Below are 25,063 nucleotides of genomic sequence, written 5' to 3' on the forward strand. Positions count from 1 at the left end.
ACACAGTCAGGTGCTTGAGAACCAAGCCTTACTGAATAATTCAACCGTATTTTTTTTCCTCCTTCTTCATGTCTTTTTTTTTTTAACATCTTTATTGGAGTATAATTGCTTTATAATGGTGTTTCAACCATATTTTATTTTTTACCCTTTGACATTTATCTTGCCATAGGATGTGATGAATAAGACCCTTTCTTATTGTGATAGGAATTTCCATTTCCCGAATATTAATGTCTCCACTGTAGGTTTTGCTACTTATTAACTTTTCATGTGCGCTTTGGCATATTTCTGAATTTTTAACTTCATTGATCTACCAGTCATGAATAAACATGTCTCCTATGGATATCCACTTTCTTTTGGCTTCTTTTTTGTGGCTATTCTTACTTGTTCTTTATTCCGTAAGATTTTTCGATAACATCACTAGCTTCAGAAACTGAGTGTCTAATGTTCAAATTTTCAAAATTAACACACATTATCTTTTGAATTTTCCTTGGTGTCATTATATAGTGACATTGGACTTCAGTCTAATTCTGTAACTCTGGAAAACAGCAAAGGTAAAAGGATTCCTTTCCCCTTTTAACAGCTTACTAAGAACCACTTTTCCCCATTAGTTTCAATGAGACTTACGTTGGCCCCTTTGTTTACTTAGGAACCATCCAGACACAGACCCTCCAAAATCCCACCCTTTGCCTTGTCAACGATGACCGAATTGTTTGTCCTCATTGATCACTCGGAACAATGCTTGTAAACATGATTTAAGCAACATTTACTTACGTTTTTCTCCTCTCCCAAGGCCCCTGAATTTTGGACCACGCTTGAGCACTGTAATTCAGAAGAAGCCTGTTGCCAGACCATCCACTCCCAAGAGTAGGTGACTTAAGGGTAAAACGTTCCCTGATCAAACTGTGCGTCATGCCACCTGCTCATTTATTCTGCATACGGGATCTTTTTCCTAGACTTGTTTAGCCCTCAGTATAAATGAAAAGTTCTTTTCTGTCTGGTTGTTGAGACTTCAGATTTTGTGGTTGCAGCACTCTCTCTACTGTCATTATCCTTTGGAATAAAATCTCTTTACCTAAATTTGATAGTGGTGAATATTTTAGTTGTTCCATCTGTGCTCAAAAATGTATACTCTTTAGTTTTCTAGCGCAGGGTTTAATATATATACACAGGTCAAACAAGATCGTTGTGTTTTCACATTTTTGACCATTAATAATTTGCATCTGTTTCTTAATATTACCAGAGACGTTTCAAAATCTATTGTGATTGAGGAAATGTCCTTTTCTTGTGAATATGTCCATTTGGCTGCCTTGAAATTGTTATTAAAACAAAACTCACCAGGAACAAAATGGATTCATGACTTCTGCCTATAATTAGTTTCTCCTGTAGTGTTGTTTGCTGAAAAATTCCACTATCAACTCCATGCTGAAATGTCTTTCTTGCCAAGATGACTAGTTAGCAATATTACATAATACAAAGTAATCTACTTTATAAAGATCCTAAAGTCTATCCTAGTCGCTAGATCTTTTATAAATGTGATGACATATCTTCTTCTATTCATGTGTGCCATGCCAAGACATTCTGCTCATTTTTATGTGAAAATATTTAAATACGCTACTTACCCTATCCAAACAATACATTTCAAATGATTACCATTTCCTGCACATGAAATCTTTCACATGTAAGGATGTGAGAAAACATACCTAGTAGATGTTAAGTGACAGATACTGCCATAAAAATTCCTGACTATAGAAATGAAATTATTTGATAGTTGATAATCTAGTTTTACTTTCTATAGAGTTCATATTAAAGAGAATATACTTCCCTACAAAATGCCCTTGCAGAAATACTGCAAACTTCATAATACTTTAGGTAAAAATAAATCCCAGTGACTTCATGTTTTACAGGCTTTATTATCCACATTTGACAAAACTTTCTGAGATAAAGAACAGAGAAAAGAGCTAAGATACATTACAATTTTAAAAATAAAACTGTCTACCCTCAAAATGAATGTATAATCTGAAATTACACTTAGACATTCATTACTGATTTAGGTATATTATGATGTAAACAAGTTTTTCTCAAAGGTATTTGAATGTAATTCATCACACATGAATTCCACATGAGTGTGGAATAAAGTATTTTAAACAATACAGTTCTCCTTAAAAGGAAAAAAAAAGGAAAAAAAAATTTTGTTTCTTTTCTCTTTTCATCGTACCGATATGAGATGATGGACGCTAAGTAAACTTGTTTCGGCAATCATTTCACAACATATGTAAAACCATTCTGCTGTACAGTTTAAAGTTAATATATGACAATTATAAAACTGGGATGAGGGAAAGATGGTTTTAAAAAGGCAAATAAATAAAATGCCTAAGCAAAAAATAAAGAACAATGCAATTTATTAAAAAAAATTTTTTTAAACATTGCTCTTTTTAAAGCAATGGTTAGTGACCTAAAGTAACACATGCCATAGTCCTCCAAGCCTCAAACCCCAGGTCTTGTCCTTATGAGTCTCTGCATCTGAGCACAATGGTGAACAGAAACAGAAATGCTGTTCTGTAGGGTGTGTGAATGAAATGGCTCATTCTAACCAACGAGAGTCTTGTATTTCACATCGCAGTAATTCCTATACAGACAAAAATACACATTCACTCTGTAATTCGAAGTATTTATTCAAATGATCTGTTTCACACGGGTGATTTGTGGTCAGTTCCGCTTTTACCATTTCATGTATGTTGTCAAGCATGTGTGTATAGAGTTTTTGTAACAGTCCCTATCCTATTGATGTCTGCAGGTTTAGTGTTTGTAACAAAAATTCAATTGAGTAAATATTAAAGATCACGTACATTAGTTTTATACGGTTTCTCTCTTTTTATTGAAATTGATTATAACATTGTTCGTTTTGGCTGTACTACACACGAGGTAACGTTTACTTTATGAAATGATAACAACGATATGTGTAGCCATCTGTCCTCAGTTACTGCAATATTTTTTAACATGTTCCTAACGTTGGATATTACGTCCCCATGACTTATCTAAATACCCAGAGGTTTGTACATCTTAATCCGCTTCACCTATTTTACCCACCGCCCCACCGCCCTTCCTTCTGGCAACAACCACACATTTGTCCTTCGTATCTGTGAATCTGTCCTCATTCTCTTTTGTTTTTTTTTCTTAGATTCCACATATAAGTAGATAACGCAATATTTGTCTTTCTATGTCTAACATTTCACTTAGCATAATATCCTCTAGATCCATCCATGTTGTTGCGAATGGCTGGATTTCTTTATGGCTGAGTAATATTCCTGTGTGTGTGTGTGTGTGTGTGTGTGTGTCACACACGCTGTATCTCCTCTAAGCATTCATCTATTGATGCACACTTAGGTTGCTTCCATGTCTTGGCTACTGGAAATAATGCTACAATGAATATTCAAGTGCCTGTATCTTCTCAAATTAGTGTTTTCCGCTTCTTCCAGCAAAAAGCCAGAAGGGCAATACTTGGCTCATAAAACAGGTTAGTTTTCGTTGTTGTTGTTTTTTTTTTTTAATTTCTGAGGAGCTTCTATACTGTTTTCCATAAATGTTGCACCAATTTACAATCCCAGCAACAGTGCACAGGGTTCCCTTTCCTCCACACCATTGCCAATGCTTGTTATTGTCTGATGACAGCCATCGGAAACAGGTGTGAGGTGATATCTCGTTGAGCTTTTTTTTTTTGCGGTACACGGGCCTCTCACTGTTGTGGCCTCTCCCGTTGCGGAGCACAGGCTCCGGACACGCAGGCTCAGCAGCCATGGCTCACGGGCCCAGCCACTCCGCGGCATGTGAGATCCTCCCGGACCGGGACACGAACCCGTGTCCCTTGCATCGGCAGGCAGACTCTCAACCACTGCGCCACCAGGGAAGCCCTCACCGAGCTTTTGATTTGCACTTCCCTGATGATTAGTGATTCTGAGCATCTTTTCATGCGCCTGCTGGCCATCTGTATGTGTTCTTTCTCCCTGATAGAGTCCCATATGTTGAGTAAGGCTTGAATACATGCATAAATTTTGTCTGAATCGTTTTATTTTTAAAGTTTCTTTCTACTATGAAATCGGATGATCCCTAAACTTTTGAGTTTTGAATAATAGCATTGCCACATGTGTGAGGCTTACGTTCGTTTTCAGTATGTATTTTCAGATGCCTGGTGAGGCTTGCAAATTGAGTATAAGCTTTGCCACACTCATTACATTTGTAAGGTTTTTCTCCAGTGTGGATTGTTTTATGTTGAGTAAGATATGAATGTCTTGTAAGGGCTTTGCCACACTCATCACATTTGTAAAGCTGCTCTCCAGTGTGAGTTCTCTCATGACCCCAAGGTTGTGACCGTTCAATAAAAGCCTTATCACATTTATTACATTTAAAAGGTTTTGCTCCTGTATGAATCCTCTGGTGTGCCAAAAGGTTTGAACGCTGCGTAAAATGCTTGCCACACTCATTACATCTGTGTGGCTCCTCTCTAGTATGGACTGTCTCATGTTGAGTAAGATATGAGCGCACTGTAAACGCTTTGCCATACTTGAGACATCTGTACGATTTCTATCTGGTATGGATTCTCTTGTGCCTGTTAAAGCTTGAATGCTCGGCACAGGCTTTGCCACACTCAGGACATTTGTAAGGTTTCTCTCCTGTATGCACTCTCTGATGTGTTGTGAGGTGTGACTGGTGGTTAAAGGCTTTGCCACACACATTACATCTGTAAGGTTTCTGTCCAGAATGAATCCTCCTGTGATTCCTGAGGTTTGAGCTTTTGCTAAAAGCCTTCCCACAGTCATTACAGCTGTAAGGTTTTTCTCGAGTGTGTGTTCTCCTGTGCTGTGCAGGTGACGACGTGTTTTCCACACTAGGAGGAACTCTGTGAAGTGGTGAAACCGAGGAACCACTGCTGACTGGCTTCTCACCTTGACCGCACGCATACGCTTTCTCCTCAGCGGCACATCTCCGCAGCTGAGCCGCCTGGGCCTGCAGCCTCACTCCAGGTCTGCTTTCCAAACACCGGAGATCTCTGTTTCCAGCAAGGCTGACGTTATTTTTCGTTGTTAACAAACTTCTTATGGATGGCTTGTCGTGCGTGAAGTATTCACGTGCATTACTTCGTACAGAAACACTCTGAGGAAAATTAATTAAGGACTTATTATCTTGATCTTCTCCATGAGTGAGATTTTTGTTATGGGTCAAAAGCACTTCTTCATAATCTCTTGCATCACAGCCCCACTCACTCTCACATTCCTGCACACGTGCACAGACTTCCTCGAGGTCAAAATCCTTGATGCCGTGACTTTTACTTCTTTCTAATGTCACTAGATGACATAGTTCTCCTTTAGAAATGTCCTCTCTTGGTGATAACTCCTTGATTGCAAATCCAGCAGAAAGGCTTCCTATTATATAGAGTTGGAAAATATTTTATGTTGAATTAGATAATTACACAAAAAATAATACAATGAACACAGAAATTCTTCAAGCATGGTCTTCAAACACTACTGTGATATCGTTTTTTTTAGTTTTCTTTTTATACATTTTCCCATATTAATCTTTTCTCTGATCTTAGATAATTAAATTTCAAGCGCACACACAATGTACTACACACATTTTTTGCCAGATAACTGGATAATTAAATGATCCTCCATAATTAGAAAGCTTATCTATTGATACGTACTGGCTTATAGAACTGGAAGCATAAAATCAAAATGGAGATTTGAGACTGTCTTCCCTAATCCTTAAATTTATAATAATGTTTAATAACATGAATATAATGCAAGAAAAAATATTTTTACGAATCTGTACATCAAAACAATACTTGATAAAACATTTTTGTGAACCATGATAAATCTAGCAGGTAAGTTAGTAAGTAACCACCGTTATACAAAATAACAGTCTCTGGGGCTTCCCTGGTGGCGCAGTGGTTGAGAGTCCGCCTGCCGATGCAGGGGACACGGGATCGTGCCCCGGTCCGGGAAGATCCTACATGCCGCGGAGCGGCTGGGCCCGTGAGCCATGGCCGCTGAGCCTGCGCGTCCGGAGCCTGTGCTCCGCAACGGGAGAGGCCACAGCAGTGGGAGGCCCGCGTGCCACAAAAAAAAACAAAATAATACTCTCTGGAATTCTAAAAGATTTGAGTAAGCACCAAGACAAAAAAAAAAAAAAAGAATTTTCATTCCAGAAGGAACATACGATAGGAAAAATTTTAAAATATCTTGATAAGCACTGAATTTTGAAATAACAGCTTCAGGTCAACACACATAGGTATGAAATTTAAGAATTAGGGAAAACTGTCTGAAATCTCAATCATGATGTCAAGCCTGCAGTTCTATAACAGCCAGTACATAGTTCAACTACCTACTATCACTTAATTATAGTTATATGGCAAAAATATATGTATATATAGTATATAATCCATGCTTTGAAAATTTGTTATCTAAAGTCAGAGAGAACATTCATATGGAAAAAAATTACAAAAAGACAACAGCGAAAATATAATGTAAGCCAAGGTCAATCTCATAATAAATATGACCAAGAAAATGACATATGTTATTAATAAAGGTAACTTTACAGCCCTTACTATATGCCATGCAATATTTCAAACCCCATAACAGCATTAATTAATTATTCTTGAGCTAAATTATCACACATTTTCATAGAAAAATAAAGGGCCTGGGACTTCCCTGACAGTCCAGGGGTTAAGGCTCCATGCTCCCAATGCAGGGGGCATGCGTTCGATCCCTGGTCAGGGAACTAAAATCCTGCATGCCACATGACATGGCCTTAAAAAAAAAAAATAAATAAATAAATAAAGGACGCTCAGACTTCCCTGGTGGTCCAGTGGGTAAGACGTCATGCTCCCAATGGAGAGGACCCAGGTTCGATCCCCAGTTGAGGAACCAGATCCCGCACGCATGCCACAACTGAGAAGTGCACATGCTGCAACTGAGATCCCGCATGCTGCAACTAAGAGTCTGCAGGCCGCAAGTGAGAAGTCTGCGTGCCACAACTAAGAGCCTACATCCTGCAACAAAGATCCCACATGCCAAAACTAAGACCCAATGCAGCCTAAATAAATAAAAATAAAGGACCCAAAATGCTTACACATCTATCCCTAACTCAGAAAGGAAATTCAAAGGCCAAAGTTTGAACCTGGATGTGCAGAATAACACTGACAGGTTCATATGTATTAAGCAGCACCGCCCATCCAGGCAGTACAGACTTTAAGAGGTCCCAGGAAATACTAGTTTCTTAGAAATGTTTCTAGGAAGATAAGGGCAGTGAGTTGTGTCACTTATACTGTGACTGTCCTACCATTCCCAGATAATGATAGGAGTCACGTCCAGCACGTGTTGATGTACACAGTGACCAGACCGAGTCGCTGATCTGAGCAAACTGTACTGTGTGCAAGTAGGGGTCCTTGCTTATGCAGTGTGTGGGGTATGGGGAGGGGTGGGGTCTTATGGGAACTGGGGAGCCCAAGTGCTAAATATGGACACAGTACTAAGAAGTACCAATAGAGTTCACTTAGATCCACAAAAATCTGAGGGAAGGCCAGGACTGGGATTTAACAAAGCAAGAGTGAAGTAGTGGGCAACGTGGGAGCACTGCTTGTGCTTGCAAATCTATGGAAAGAGGACTGTACTGCAGCAGATGAAAGCCTCACCTCGGGAAAAGAAGAACCACTGTAGCAAGAAGCATAAACATGACTCATTCTATGGAAACTCTATTGTTGGTATGAAGGAAATGTGGAAGATATTAGGAAGACACAGAGTGCTGTTATGGGAAGGCTGTAGGTTTACATCTATTCCAATATTTGCTCTAAACATGATCAAGCTGAGTATCCCACAAATTCCATTCCTAGGCATATATTATTTGTTCCGGAAGATATGTACAAGAATGTTCTTTGCGGGACCTAAAAGCAAAACCTGGAGAATGAATGAATTCACTCTGTGTGAACACATGTGGATGCAATAAACCCTCTCAAGGGTACAGCAATGGAGGATGATCATGGTTGCTGGATGATGATCTCTTGGCAGGGGCGACAGAGGTTGACTGGTGGAAACAAAGCTAACAGGAGGGTTTTGCCAACGTTTAAACTCTGTGGATGTGATTATATTTGGTAAAAATAACTTGTGAACTGCATTATATATTTTTAAAATAGAATATCAATTTTAGCATGAATTTTCAGTGCAAATATCTTTGTTATAGATATAACAAAGTAATAGAATTTCTTAAAAAGATTTTTTTTAATAAAAGTAATAGAATCTCTTTTGCTGGAATTGTTTAAAGTATTTGAAATCACATCTTTGGATCTTTTAACATTATAATCCCAAATATCTAAGAGACATCAGATGAGAAGTGCTCTTACTGTATTTATTACTATAGATAATACTTACTCTTATAATGAATCAATAGAAAATAACATGTACTTCTCCAAAAGTAATGAATTTTTTAAAAAATAGATTTATTTATTTATTTATTTTTGGCTGTGTTGGGTCTTGGTTGCTGCATGCGGGCTTTCTCTAGCTGCGGCAAGCGGGGGCTACTCTTCATTGCAGTGTGTGGGCTTCTCATTGTGGTGGCTTCTCTTGTTGCAGAGCACGGGCTCTAGGCGTGTGGGCTTCAGTAGTTGTGGCACACGGGCTCAGTAGTTGTGGCTCGTGGGCTCTAGAGCGCAGGCTCAGTAGTTGTGGTGCACGGGCTTAGTTGCTCTGCCTCATGTGGGATCTTCCCAGACCAGGGATCGAACCCATGTCCCCTGCATTGGCAGGCGGATTCTTAACTACTGCACCACCGAGGAAGTCCCCAAAAGTAATGAATTCTGACTTCAGAAACAGCAACAGAAAACGGTACCCTGAAGGAGCATTACTAAATGACCCAGAGCACAGAATGATTTGTATGGACAAGTGTTGTTCACAGCAGGGTTTAAGCATAGAAACAATTCTGCGAGTGCCATGTTGACCCATGGCAGAGTTCTATGTGCAGAGATGTGGTTGACAACATAAGCAGCCTATTAACAGCCTGAAGAACAGGACAATAATAGGATGTATATCAACAAGGACCAGGTGACTTTTGATAAAACTGTAAAGACGACTGGTAAAAAGAGGCTTCATAGAAATATGTAGTACGAAGAATGTAAAAAAATTTCTAGGAAACAATAAGTGTTAGAAGCGATAATAATGAGGAAACCATGGAGTGTAAAAAAATTACCTATTTCCTTAAATAAAATGAGATATTTAAATATTAGTATACCATGATGTGCAAGAAGAATCTAGACAGGGAGAATAATTATTAGAATAAATTATTTGCAGCAAAAATCCCAAAACATTGAAATTAAAATAGAAATCAAAACTTACTTATAGGGACTTCCCTGGTGATCCAGTGGTTAAGACTCTGTGCTCCCAGTGCAGGGGGCCCAGGTTCGATCCCAGGTCAGGGGCTAGATCCACCCATGCTGCAGCTAGGAGCCTGCATGCCACAAGTAAAAAGATCCCACATGCTGCAACGGAGCTCTTGCACATAGCAATGAAGATCCAGCATGCTGCAAGTAAGCCCCAGTGCAGCCCAATAAATAAATAAATATTTTTTAAAAACTTACTTGTAGAAAACTATGGCAAGTCAATTGAATGTTATCTCTGTGGCTAAGACAATAACTAAATTGTAAAAGTATGTTCTGAAGATATGAAAAATTCTCTATTTATAAAACGCCATAGATTTAATTGAGGAAAAGATGTGTTAAAACAAATGTGATACCATGAAACACCTATGACAATGGCCAAAATCCAAAATATGGAGAACACCAAACATTAGAAATGACGTGGAGCAGCAAAAACTTTCATTCATTACTGATGAAAATGCCAAATGGTAGAGCCACTTTGGAAGAGTCTGTGGTTTCTTACAAAACTAACATAATCTTAAATATGATCCAGCAATCACACCACCTGGAAGTTACACAAATGAGCCAAAAACTCTGCGTGCAAAAACATGCACATGAAATAGAACGAATAATCCTAAACTTTGTATGGAACCAAAAAGACACCGAATAGCCAAAGCAATCTTCAGAAAGAATAAAAAAGGTGAAGGCGTCCCATTCCCTGATTTCAAATGATGTTACAAAGTATCATAATTAAAACAGCATGCTATTGGCCTTAAAACAGACACACAGGGGCTTCCCTGGTGGTGCAGTGGTTGGGAGTCCACCTGCCCATGTGGGGGATGCGGGTTCGTGCCCCAGTCCGGGAGGATCCCACGTGCTGCGTAGCGGCTGGTCCTGTGAGCCATGGCTGCTGGGCCTGCGCGTCCGGAGCCTGTGCTCTGCGACAGGAGAGGCCACAGCGGTGGGAGGCCCGCGTACCGCCATACAAACAAACAAACAAAACAAACAGACACATAAGTCAATGGAAGAGAATAGAAAGCCCAGAAATAAACCCACGCATATGCAATCAATAAATTCACAACAAAGGAGCCAAGAATATGCAAGAGGGAAAGGACAGTGTCATCAATAATTCGTATTGAGAAAACTGAAAGGCACATACAAAAGAATGAAACTGGACCACTATCTTACACTATATGCATAAGTTAACTCAAAACAGAAATAAATACTTGAGTGTAATATCTGAAAAAAAAACTTCTAGAAGAAAACAAAGAAAGCTCCTTGATATCTTGTCAATGATTTTTTGAATCTGAAATCAAAAGTAAAAGCAAAAGAAACAAAAATAAACAAGTAGGTCTACATCAATCTAAGAAGTTTGTGGACAGCAATGGAATCTATCAACAAAATGCAAAGGCAACTTAAAGGTTGGGAGAAAATATTTGCAAATCATATATTTGATAAGGGACTTAATATCTAAAATGTATAAAGAACTCACAACTCAACAACAAAAACAACAAAAATTCTGATTAAAAATTAAGCAGAAGATCCAAACAGACTTTCTTCCAAAGAAATCATACAGATGGCCAACAAATACATGAAAAGACGCTGAACTTCATTCATCATCAGGGGAATGAAAATTAAAACCACAATGAGATATCACCTCACAATTCTTAGAATGACTTTTATTTAAAAAAAAAAAAAAGATAAGAAATAACAAGTGCTGGCAAGGATGTGGAGAAAAGGGAACTCTTGTGCTCCGTTAGTGGGAATGTAAATCGGTGCAGACACCATGGAAAACAATACAGATGTTCCTCAAATAAATAAAACAGAACTAACATAATATCCAGCAATTCCACTTCTGGGTATTTACATGAAGAAAATGAAAACACTATCTTAAAAAGATATATGCATCTCCCGGTTCATTGCAGCATTTTTTTTTTTTTTTTTTTTTTTTTGCGGTACACGGGCCTCTCACTGTTGTGGCCTCTCCCGTTGCGGAGCACAGGCTCCGGACGCGCAGGCTCAGTGGCCATGGCTCACGGGCCCAGCCGCTCTGCGGCATGTGGGATCTTCCCGGACCGGGGCACGAGCCCACGTCCCCTGCATCGGCAGGCGGACTCTCAACTACTGCGCCACCAGGGAAGCCCCACTGCAGCAGTTTTAAAAAAATATTTATTTGGCTACACCAGGTCTTAGTTGCAGCACGCAGGACCTTCGTTGTGGCATGTGGGATCTTTCGTTGTGAACATGCGGGCTCCTTTAGTTGCAGCATGAGGGATCTAGTTCCCTGACCAGGGATTGAACCCAGGTCACCTGCATTGAGAGCACTGAGTCTTAACCACTGGACCACCAGGAAGTCCCACTGCAGCATTATTTACAACAGATGAGTAAACAACCTAAGTGTCCGTAAAAAAATAGATGGATAAAGAAACTGTGAGATGTGTATCTATACACAATGTAATATTATTCAGCCATTAAAAAGAATGAAATCTTGGGCTTCCCTGGCGGCGCAGTGGTTGAGAGTCCACCTGCCGATGCAGGGGACACGGGTTCGTGCCCCAGTCCGGGAAGATCCCACATGCCGCGGAGCGGCTGGGCCCGTGAGCCATGGCCGCTGAGCCTGCGCGTCCGGAGCCTGTGCTCCGCAATGGGAGAGGCCACAACAGTGAGAGGACCGCGTACCGCAAAAAAAAAAAAAAAAGAATGAAATCTTGCCATGTGTGACAACACGAAGGGCATTATGCTACCTGAAGTGACATGCAGAAAGACAAATACCTTAAGATTTCTCTTACATGTGTAATCTTAAAAAAAAAACCAAAAACCTAAAGACACAGAACAGATTTGTAGTTAACTAAGGCGTGAGGTGGGGAAGTTGGGAAAAATGGACAAAGGGGATCAAACAGTTTTTAAAAAGTTGTTAATGTGCTGCTTTCTATTTTCTATACCCTAGGAATTCAAAAAACGTATTTATAATAAATGATGCATTTTTGTTTGTTTTTTACAGAAAAGCTAATTGCAGATATCAATAACCAGTGCTGTATTTAAAGCAAACTACATCTAATTTTTGAATTTTCACTTTTTGGCATTATCCACATCATGAATTTTCCTACTAAATGCATCCTGGTAACAAGCCAGGATGGACAAAAAAGAAACAAATACACTTTAGCTCCACTTTATTAGACAGATATTAGGAAAAGGATCAACTAAGACACTATCATCTTCCCAAAGGATTAAGTCAATGGAAGGTGGCTTTCCTGTCAAATGAGGTGACACTGTGCCCCCTAGACCAAGCTTTCTGGGAGTGAAACATTTTTATCTTGGTCAAAATAGGTATTATATGTTGAAAATTACTTTTGTAAACAGGAAATGTAAAGCCAAGATGAATGTGGCCAGTAGAGAGTAGCCATGGCGGGATCTAAGGAGAGCAGCGTGGGTGTTGTGACCAACATGATTATTTCTGCAAATACAGTTCTCAGAGGCTGCAGGTAAGGTTGATATTAGTTGAAACGAAAGCACTCCCAAGTGGGCCTAAGCACCTTTCATCCCAGAAAGTTAAGACTCAGGAATTCATATGGCTAACCTGAAGGCCTCCCAGTCATGAAAATCCATTTTGGGACTGTTAACTGTGGATACTACAGAAACCTAGTATACAAAAAAAAATCTAAATAAATAATATCTCCTGCAGCCTTTAAACCTCTGCACCCTAAAAGTGAACAGGAAACACACAGAATATAAAAAATACTTGCCAACCATATATATATATATGTATATGTATCTGACAAGGCACTTATATTTAGAAGATATAAAGAACTTTTTACACTCAATAGAAAGACAAATAGCCCAATTTAAAAATGGACAAAGGATCTGAGCAGATATTTCTCCAAAGAATATAGAAAAATATCCAATAAACACACAAAAAACAGATGTTTAACATAATTATTCAATAGGGAAATGCAAATCAAAACCAGAATGAGATATCGCTCCACACCCCTTAAACGGCTGTAATCAAAGAGACAATAACAAGTGTTGGTGAAGATGTGGAGAAACTGAAAAATTCATACACTCACTCCTGGTGGAAACGTCAAATGGTGCAGCTGCTTTGGAAAACAGTCTGGGGGTTTCTCAAAAGATTAAACAGAAAACTACCACATAACCAAGCAACTGCACTTTGGGAAGGAGGGAGAGATGAATAGGTAGAGCAGAGTATTTTTAAATAATGAAATTACCTTTTATGGTACTATTATGCTACAAACATGTCAGTATATGTCTAAACCTATAGAATATACAACAGCAAGAGTGAACTCTAAGATAAATATGGACTTTGACATGTTAATTTGTGTCAGTGCAGGTTCATCAGTGATAACAAACATACCACTCTCGAGTCGGGTATTGATCACTGGGGAGGGCCTGCATGTCTGGGGTAGAAAATGCACAGAAATGCTCTATAACTTCCATTCAATTTTTCCGTGAACTTAAAACTCCTTAAAAAAAATAGTCTATTAAAAGAAGGTGTATGTGTTCATAGCAGGTACTAACTAATATGAAACAGAGTAAGAGGAATAACTCAGACTAGTTTTTCAAAAATTTCTAGAGGTTATACAGCTTTTGGGGAAAGAAATGTTAAGTCATAAACACTCTCAAGAAAGAAATCCTGTAAAATATTAAAAAAGATATTTATTCATGAGTCCACAACCCCAAATTGTAGGTATAAAACAAACAACACTAAGAATACCATAGAGCTTCCCTGGTGGCACAGTGATTAAGAATCTACCTGCCAATGCAGGGGACACGAGTTCGAGCCCCAGTCTGGGAAGATCCCACATGCCATGGAGCAACTAAGCCCGTGTGCCACAGCTACTGAGCCTGCACTCTAGAGCCTATAAGCCACAACTACAGAGCCTGTGTGCCAACTATTAAAGCATGCGCCTAGAGCCCATGGTCCACAACAAGAAAGCCACTGCGACGAGAAGTCCATGCACCACAACGAAGAGTAGTGCACTGCAACGAAGAGTAGTGCCCGCTCGCCACAACCAGAGAAAAGCCCGCGTGCAGCAATGAAGACCCAACACAGCCAAAAACAAAATACATAAAATAAATAAATTATTTTAAAAAAGAATATCGTAAAAATATGGAACTAATGATTGAATAAAGAAAATGAAGGTCATTTATAACAATGAAATTTACAAGACGAAAGCATCAGTGGCTTGAACAAAACAAATAACAATAGACTTTTAAAACGTCAGCATCGACCACAACTAGAAACAAGAAAATTATGAAATGAAAAAGCTCACCAGTAAAGGCAAACATACAGTAAATGTAGGAAATCATCCACACACAAAGCTAGCACGGAGGCAAAAAGACAAAAGTAGTAAAATCAGCTATATCCAAAATAAGCAGTTAAGGGATACACAAAAAAACAATTAGATGTAAAATATGCTATCAGGGACTTCCCTGGTGGCGCAGTGGCTAAGAATCCACCTGGAGATGCAGGGGACACAGGTTCAAGCCCTGGTCCGGGAAGATCCCACATACCGTGGAGCAACTAAGCCCGTGCACCACAACTACTGAGCCTGCACTCTAGAGCCCGTGAGCCACAACTAATGAACCTGCATGCCACAAGTACTGAAGCCCATGCGCCTAGAGCCTGTGCTCTGCAACAAAAGAAGCCACCACAATGAGAAGCCCGCACACTGCAGTGAAGAGTAGCCCCCCCTCACTGCAACTAGAGAAAGCCCACGGACAGCAACGAAGATCCAATGCAGCCAAAAGTAAATAAATAAAAATAAATAAATTTAAAATATATATATATGGTATCGAAAACAGTAATCATGAGGAGTAGAGTATAAATGCAGGGTTGTTAAAATGCATTTGAAATTAAGAGATCAGCAACTTAAAACAATCACGTACATGGAGACTGCTACACAAAAACCTCATGGTCATTGCAAACCAAAAATCTATAATAGATAATACACACAAAAAAGAAAAAGGAATCCAAATATAACACTAAAGATAGTCATCAAATTGCAGGAGAACAGAAGAAAGGGAAAAAATGGCCTACAAAGACAAATCCAAAATAATTAATAAAACAGCAGTAAGAATATACATATTGATAATTACCTCAAATGTAAATGGAATAAATGCTCCAACTAAAAGAGATAAAGTGCATGAATGGATACAAAAACAAGACCTGTATATACGCTACCCACAAGAGACTCACTTTAGATCTAGAGAAACACAGAGACTGAAAGCGAGGGGAGGGAAAAAGGTATTCCATACAAATGGAAATCAAAAGAAAGCCAGAATCCCAATACTTATATCAGACAAAATAGACTTTAAAATAAAGACTGTTAAAAGAGACAAAAAAGGACATGACATAATGATCAAGGGATCAATCCTAGAAGATATAACAATTACATATGCACCCAACATAGGAGTACCTAAATATGTAAGACAAATATTAACAGACATAAAAGAAGAAATCGACAGTAACAATAGTAGAGGACTTTAACACCCCATTTATATCAATGGACAGATCATGCAGACAGAAAATCAATCAGGAAGCACAGGCCTTAAATAACGTGTTAGACTAAATGGACTTAACTGATATAGAAAGAGCACTCCATCCAAAAGCAGCAGAATAGACACTCTTTTTAAGTATGCATGGAACATTCCCCATGGATAGATCACAAGCCAGTCCAAAAAACAAGACTTGGTAAATTCAAAGAGACTGGCTTCATATTAAGCATCTTTTCTAACCACAACACAGACTAGAAATCAACTGCAGCGAAAAAAACTGCAAACAACGCAGACATGGAGGCTACTGAACAACCAATGGATCACTGAAGAAATCAAAGGGAAATAAAAAATACCTAGAGGGAAATGAGAACAAAAACACGATGATCCAAAACCTATGGGACACAGTAAAAGCAGTTCCAAGAGGGAAGTTTATAGCAATACAAGCTTACCCCAGGAAAGAAGAAAAATCTCAAAGAACCTAAACTTATACCTAAAGAAACTAGAGAAAGAAAAAGAAACAAAAACAAAACTTAGTAGAAGAAAAGAAATAATAAAAATCAGAGCAGAAATAAATAAGATGGAGACTAAAAAAAACAAGAGAAAAGAGAAGGAACCAAGATGATGGAATAGAAGGACGTGGAGCTCACCTCCTACCACAAACACATCAAAAACACATCAACATGTGGAACAAGTCTCACAGAATAGCTAATGAATGCTGGCAGAAGATCTCAGACAACCAAAATTGCAAACAAGGGACTTCCCTGGCAGTCCAGTGGTTAAGACTCTGCCCTCCTACTGCAGGGGGCACGGGTTCTAGCCCTGGTCAGGGAACTAAGATCCCGCATGCTGCACATACTGGCCAAAAAAACAAAAAAATTGCAAGAAAGATCACCATGTAAACCAGGTGGGATGAAAAGAAAGAAAAAAAGAAAAGAAGGAATCGGAACAGCACCTGCAACCCTGGGAGGGAGATGTGAAAGAGGAAATGTTCCCTCACCCTGGGAACCCCTTGACTGACTGGGATATCAGCTGGGACAGACAGAGAGCTTCAGAGGCTCAGAGGGGTGTGCACCAACCAGCCCGTGGCAGGCAGAAGAAAGCCAGCACTGACGATCCATGCCACCTCACTGCATTCCCCAGGCCAAGATGCATGTCTGCTGGTGCACAAGCTGACTGGGTGCTGAAACTTGAGCTTCAGAAGGCAGACCCAGGGAGTGGACTGCAGTTGGCTGCATGGAGACAGACTGAAGGGACTGAAGTGTGGTACGTGCCGCAACTGGGGGTGTATACAGACGGAACCAGGGCCTGCCACAGAAGTGCCATTGTTAACGGGTATATGAAGGGGAGGGGAAGGGCCCCTGCCATAGCAGCCTAACTCTTGGCAAGCTCACAGCAGGTGCAACTCCACCTCTATGAGCTCTCGGAGCACAGAAGCACCAGCGTGTTACCCATGTGGAGAGGCAAGGCTGAAATCAGAGCCGATCCCCAGGGGCCATGCGATTTAGGAAACAGGACTGAAATCTGAGCCCACTCTCTGCAACTATGCGATCTGCAGATTTACTCTGCAGCTGCAGCCCCACCAGTTTTGTAATCTCAGAGTCTGCAGGACACCCAAGAGCGTTACGGGTGCTCCCATGGCTGGAACAGGTCCAGTGTTAGCAGCTTTGGGCTTTGCGGGTGCGTGCATGGAGAGGCAGGGCTGAGGTCTAGGCTACTTCTGCACCTCCCGCACTGGGTCCAGAAGGGCGACTACTGTGGTACTGGCACATGACTTTAGTGGATCTGCACTTACAGATCTTCGCTGGCGACTTTATGAACACAGAGCCTGAAGGTCACCAGGGCCACCTGCTGGCATTCACACGGCTGAGGTGGGGCCGAGGGAAATGCCAACAAGAGTGTACTCTGTGAACCCGAACAACGGGTGACAGGCAGCACCACAGAGCATACTCGTCAGTGGACAGCTCCTGCGGAGGAATACTCAGCGGCTCCTCTCCCAGCAGCAGTACTCCAGCCTGGCCTACCTCACCCTGAAGCTCAGAGACAGATACGGGAGCTTCTACTCCAACAACTGGGGAGCATCCTGCCCCCAAGAGGGCTGAGGCAAATACAGAGCAAAGAGGAGGTCCTGCTCAACATCCAGTGCAGGCTCTGGTCCCCACAGCACCAGTCACACCACCTATCACGGGGATAATAAGCAGCACACACTGAAGAAGGACGTGGCAGGCATGCACACTGAAATCAGCCCTTGCACCAAAAACATCACACTCGTGCAGGCTACACAAGGATGCTCTCACAGAAAAACGGCCCTCCAAGATCATGGTAGTAATAGATAACTTATCTCCTTCAATCATAGGGTGAGAGAAATATAGGTAAAATGAAGAATCAGAGGAACCACTCCCAATTCCAAGATCAACAGAATTCCCCTGAAAGAACAGTGAAACCAACCTCTCCAGTGGAACAGGCTCCAAATTCAAAAAGAAGATAATAAAAATACGAAAGGAATTAAGAAAGGCTATCGACACAAATGCAGATTACTGTAAAGTGTAACTAGAAACTATACAGGGGAACCAAGTAACATTAGAATATTCATTTGCCAAGATGAAAGCTGAGGTAAAGGCAATAAAGAGCAAAATGAGTAATGCAGAAGAACGAATAAGTGACCTGGATGATAGAATAATGGAAATCATCCAACCAGCAGAGCAGAAAGACAAATGAAAAAAAAATGAAAGCAATATATGAGACCTATGGGATAATATAAAGCATGCCAATATCTGCATAATAGGGATCCCAGAAGGAAAAGAGAAAAGGGGATTGAAAATGTATTTGAAGAAATAAATGAAACAGACACTAAAAAAAAAATAGAAAAGATCAATGAAACTAAAAGCTAGTTCTTTGAAAACATAGACAAAATTGATAAACCTTTAACCAGACTCACAAAGAAAAAAAGAGAGAGAGCACAAATCAATAAAATCAGAAATGAAAAAGGAGAAGTTACAAATGACACCACAGACATACAAAGAATCGTAAGAGACTACTACAGACAACTATATGCCAATGAAATGGACAACCTAGAAGAAATGGACTAATTCTTAGATAAAATCTCCCAAGACTGAACCAGGAAGAAATAGAAAATATGAACAGTCCAGTTACCGGTAATGAAACTGAATCAGTAATTTAAAAACTCCCAAAGTTAGAAAAGATACATGCACCCCAATGTTCACTGTAGCACTATATACAATAGCCAAGACATGGAAGCTACCTAAACGTCCATCACCAGATGAATGGATAAAGATGTGGTGCATATACACAATTGAACATGATGCAGCAATAAAAGGGAACAAAATAATGCCATCTGTAGCAACATGGATGGACGTAGAATTATCACACTAAGTGAAGTAAGACAGAGATAACTATCATATGATATTGCTTATATGTGGAATCTAAAAATTAAAAAAAATGGTAAGAACGAACTTATTTACAAAACAGAAATAGACCTACAGACATAGAAAACAAACTTATGGTTACCAATGGGGAAAGGGGATAGGGGAGAGATAAATTAGGAGTTTGGGATTAACATGTACACACTACTCTATATAAAACAGATAACCAACAAGGACCTACTGTACAGCAAAAAGAACTATACTCAATATTTTATAATAACCTATAAGAGAAAAGAATCTGAAAAAGATTATATATATATATATATATATATATATATATATATAACTGAATCCCACTGCTGTACGCCTGAAACTAAGAACAACTTCATAAATCAACTATACTTCTATTGAAAACAAAAAACTCCCAAAGAACAAAAGTCCAGAATTAGATGGCTTCACAGGTGAATTCTACAAAACATTTAGAGAAAAGTTAACATCTATCCTTCAGAAACGATTCCAAAACATTGCAGAGGAAGAAACCCTTGCAAACTCATTCTATGAGGCCAGCATCACCCTCACACCAACCAGAAAAAGATATCACGAAAAAAGAAAATTACAGGTCAATATCACTGATGACCATACATGCCAAAATGCTCAAGAAAATAATAGCAAACTGAATCCAGCGATACATTAAAAGGATCATACACCACAATCAAGTGAAATTTATCACAGGGATGCGAAGATTTCTCAATATCTGCAAATCAATCAATGTGATATACAAATTAACAAACTGAAGAATAAAAACCTTATGATCATCTCAACAGATGCTAGAAAACCTTTTGATACAATTCAACATCCATTTATGATAAAAACTCTCAAAAAACCAGACACAGAGGGAACATACCTCAACATAATAAAGGCCATATATAACAAACCCACAACTAGCATCATACTCAATGGTGAAAAGCTGAAAGAATTTCATCTAAGATCAGGAGCAATACAAGGATGCCCACTCTTGCCACTTTTATTCAGCATACTTTTGGAAGTCCTAGCCACAGCAATCAGAGAAGAAAAAGAAATAAAAGGAACAGAAATTGGAAAGAAAGAAGTAAAACTCTCAAGCTTTGCAGATGACATGATACTACATATAGAAAATCCTAAAGATGCCACCAGAAAACTACTAGAGCTCATCAATGAATTTGGTAAAGTTGTAGGATACAGAAATAATACAGAAATCTGTTCCATTTCTATACACTAACAACAAAGTATCAGAAAAAGAAACTAAGGAAACAATCCCATTTACCATCACATCAAAAATAAATAGATAAATATTTAGGAAGAAACATACCTAAGGAAGTAAAACACCTGCACTCCAAAAACCATAAGACACAGATGAAAGAAACTGAAGATGACACAAACATATGGAAAGATATACCATGTTTTTGGGTTGGAAGAATCAATATTAAGAATCATTTTTAAAATGACCATACTACCAAAAACAATCTACAGATTCAACGCACAAATGGCATTTGTCACAGAACTAGAACAAAAATTTTTTACATTTCTATGGAAACACAAAAGACCCCAAATAGCCAAAACAATTTTCAGAAAGGACAGTGATGGAGGAATTGTGCTCCCTGACTTCACACTATACTATAAGATCATCAAAACAGTATGGCACTGACAAAAAAACAGACACACCAATCAATGGAACAAGATAGAGAGCCCATAAATAAACCCACGCACTTATGGTCAATTAAACTATGACAAAGGAGGGAAGAATATACAATGGAGAAAAGACAGTCTCTTCAATAAATGGTGGTCAAACTGAACAGCTATATGTAAAATAAAGAAATTAGGACATTCTCTAATACCATATACAAAAATAAACACACAATGGATTAAAGACCTAAATATAAAACCATAAACCATAAAAGTCCTAGAGGAAAACATAGGCAGAACACTCTTTGAAAAACTGCAGCAGTATTTTTTTGGATCTGTCTCCTAAAGTAATGGAAATAAAAGCAAAAATAACCAAAGGGACCTAATTAAACTTAAAAGCTTTTGCATACCAAAGGAAACCATAAACAAAATGAAAAGACAACCTACTAAATGGGACAAAATATTTGCAAGTTATATGACCAATAAGGGATAATATCTAACATATATAAACAGCTTATACAACTTAACATCAGAAAAACATAAAACTCAATTAAAAAATGAGCATAAGAACTGAGTAGACATTTTTCCAAAGAGGAAGTGAAGATGGCCGATGAGCACATGAAAAGATGCTCAACATGGCTAACCACCAGGGAAATGCAAAGCAAAAACACAATGAGATATCACCTCACATCTGTCAGAATGGCTATCATCAAAAAGAACACAAATAACAAATGCTGGTGAGGATGTGGAGAAAAGGGAACCCTCCTATGATGTTGGTGGGAATGTAAATTGGTACAGCCACTGTGGAAAACAGTATGGAGGTTCCTCAAAAAACTAAAAATAGAACTACTATATCACCCAGCAATACCACTTCTGGAAATATATCCAAAAGCATGTTAGGTGCTCCCATAGTTACCGACTTTCAGAGAGAAGTTATCCTCGCTCAGGGAGAGCAGGTTCCTGTAGGTCTCCAGCATCACGTCCCTGTACAAGGCCCTCTGAGCAGGGTCCAGGCATTCCCACTCCTCCTGAGAGAATTCGATGGCCACATCCTTGGATGTAAACAGTCCCTGAAAGGAAAGCACATTTCACCAAGTGGACAGGAGAGATTTCTGAGTTTGACACAAACTTACAGAAACAGACACGCCTAAGGATTGACTTGTCTGGGGTGAATGTTCTGACTGATCCATGTAAGATAATTTTGAGCAAGTTACGCTTCTCTTTATGTAACCAAGGTGAAACGCATATAACATAAAGTCAGCCATTTTTAAAGTACCATTCAGTGGCACTTAGTACATTTATAATGTTGAACAAACATCATCTTTCTTGTTCAAAAATATTTCAATCATCCCCAAAGGAAATCCTTTACCCATTAAGCAGTTGCTTCTTTCTCCCCCATTTGCCTCAGTCCCTGGACACCAGTAATGCAATGTCTCAATGGATGTACCTGTTTGGGATATTTCCATGTAACTGTAATGGTATAAAATGTGACCTTTTGTCTGGTTTCTTTCACTGTGAATAATTTTTTTGGCTCAGCCATGCTATAGTTAGGTATCAGTACTGCTTTCCTTTTCAAGGCCGAGTAATATTCCAATGTATGAGTAAACCACAGATTATTCACTCATCCTTTGATGGACATTTGGGTTATAACCACCTTTTCTCTAATATTAATAGTGCTGCTGGAAGTTTCACATAGAAGTATGTGTTAAATACGTGTTCTCAATTCTTTTTGGTATTTATCTAGGAGTGGGATCACTAGGTCACATGGTTTTGTTTTCCACAGTGGCTACAACATTTTACCAGCAATGTATCAGGATTCTAACTTCTCTACATCTTTACCAAAACTTGTTCTTTTCTGTTTTATTATAGGCATCCTATCATGTGTAAGATGATATCTCATGGTGGTTTTGATTTTGCATTTTACAAATTTCGTTGAACATCTTTTCATTTGCTTGTTGACTACTTCTATATCTTCTATGAAGAAAGGTCTATTAAAGTCCTCTGTCTATTTTATAATTAGATTCTTTGTATTTCGGTTCTTGAGGTACAGGTGTTCTTGAGGTATAGGAGGTAAAGGAGTTCACCTTTCTTCTGTTTACAGTGGATAAGTCCAATTAACCTATGTTCAAGTTCACTAGTTTTTTTTTTTTAATTTATTTATTTTATTTATTTTCGGCTGCATTGGGTCTTTGTTGCTGTGCGCAGGCTTTCTCTAGTTGTGGAGAGCGGGGGCTACTCTTGGTTGCGGTGCACGGGCTTCTCATTGCGGTGGCTTCTCTTGCTGCGGAGCACCGGCTCTAGGCCCGCGGGCTTCAGCAGTTGTGGCGCACAGGCTTCAGTAGTTGTGGCACATGGGCTTAGCTGCTCCACAGTATGTGGGCTCTTCCCAGACCAGGACTCAAACCTGTGTCTCCTGCACTGGCAGGTGGATTCTTAACCACTGCGCCACCAGGGAAGCCCCAAGTTCACTAACTGTTTATTCTGATTGTCAATCTGCTGTTGGTACTTTTGAGCTCTAGAATCTGCTGTTGACAAATTTCAGTTTGGGTACTTTTCAGCTCTAGAATTTCTAACTCTATCTCTTTATTGATGTTTTCTGTTTCTTGACACAATGTTCTCCTACTTTCCTTTAGTTCGTTCTCCATGGTTTCCCTTAAGTCTCTGAGTACATTTAAGACAGTTGATTTAAAATTCTACTTAGTAACTGTAGTATCTGTGCTTCCTTATGAACACCATCATTAACCCAGTAATCATGCTCAAGCTTCCGATTCTGGAGAAATTCTTAGAAATCTGTAGTAAAGTCGGCATGCTCAGAAGCAGCCACTATGACCTTTTATTTTATCACAGTAAAAATTGTACAGGACCAATGTGTCTTCATTAAGAAAATGCTCCATGAGGATACAAAAAAAGTCCACTCCAAGTGTATTAACACGAAAACAAGTCTAAGATATACGGTATGTAAACATTTAAATGTGCGGAATAATAAAGCAGAAACTAACACACCATTGTAAAACAATTATACCCCAACAAAGATGGTTTTTTTTAACAAAGATGTTTTTAAAAAATAAATAAATAAAATAAATGTGTAGAATAAAATACCATAACAAAATTTTATTAAGGAGTACTTTCTAAAATCACATTACCATATATAAATGCATTTCTGTAAGATTTGCAGTGGGGATTAACAGTGGTTTCTGATGGAGACAGTAAGTGACAGTGTAAGATGCGACAGGGAAGGGGATATTTTACTTCTTAGTCTCTAAACTGCATCGCTGTGTGTAGCTGAACCATGAAAATATATACATGAGATGTTTAATACAAAAAAAATAACACTGAACGAGAACTAGTAAAATTATAATTCGCCTCCAGCCTTTATGATGACAGAAAGTTCTGCTCTTATGTCTTGGCTAAATTATAACCATTTTTATCTAAAACACCTGCTGCATGAGAGTCCCTATGTGAACACTACAGGCTCTGTGAGATGAATGTTTTGTAAATAATTTAAAGAACCCTATTGTTAGATGACACCCTACCCATTCCTTACGTCTGTTTCGAAACTTCCCATTCTATTTTAAAGTGTTCGTATTTTAGAGCCAGAAACACACTGATTCACTCCTTTTATTTCAAAGGCACTTATAAAATCCGACAAAGCACGTTTCCCCATATCAGTCTTCCTTCCCAGACCTCCTCAGGTATCCGTGCACTGTAGTACATCACTTACACATGTAGTCGCTTTCATCCTGGGTTACGTGGAGATGAAGGGGCACCCAGAAGGGTGCACTAAACAATCCTCACGCCCTACGTCACTGACACCACAGAGCCGACTCCCCATCTCCGATCCACGCCAGAGTATAAAACCTTTCACGGATGACCACCTGAAAGGGGGCTCTGCCCAAGTTCCCCGTCACTGGGTCACAGTGACATGGAATCTGCAGGGAGGTGAGGAGACTGAGGGAAGGCCCTGTGTGTGAGTAAATCGGACATTTCAGAGACAGAGAAGATTAAAGCCCAAACTGTGTCATTTTAGGAAGGAGAGAACAAATCAACAAAGAATATGACTTTTACCTGTGAGAGCTCCATTCCTTCTTCTTTCCTCCTCCTCTGAATTTCT

At 39.3% G+C, this 25,063-nt stretch overlaps 2 protein-coding genes across 2 annotated transcripts in view; both read right to left on the minus strand.

The window, feature by feature from the left end:
- The window catches only part of LOC136140943 (zinc finger protein 677-like), a 44,355-nt gene extending 43,503 nt beyond the window's left edge, over window positions 1-852 (minus strand). The window contains 1 exon segment of the mRNA XM_065899080.1: window positions 772-852. Coding sequence (XP_065755152.1) covers window positions 772-852 — 81 coding nt within the window.
- A 3,252-nt stretch (window positions 853-4,104) lies between these two features.
- On the minus strand, window positions 4,105-25,032 carry LOC136140944 (zinc finger protein 677-like). Its single transcript, XM_065899081.1, is given in 4 exon segments — window positions 4,105-5,413; window positions 19,841-19,845; window positions 21,873-22,022; window positions 25,018-25,032. Coding segments are annotated over 4 exon segments (1,479 nt in total).
- Window positions 25,033-25,063: the final 31 nt, after the last annotated feature.

Source organism: Phocoena phocoena, chromosome 20 (genome assembly GCF_963924675.1).
Source record: "Phocoena phocoena chromosome 20, mPhoPho1.1, whole genome shotgun sequence".
NCBI lineage: Eukaryota > Metazoa > Chordata > Mammalia > Artiodactyla > Phocoenidae > Phocoena > Phocoena phocoena.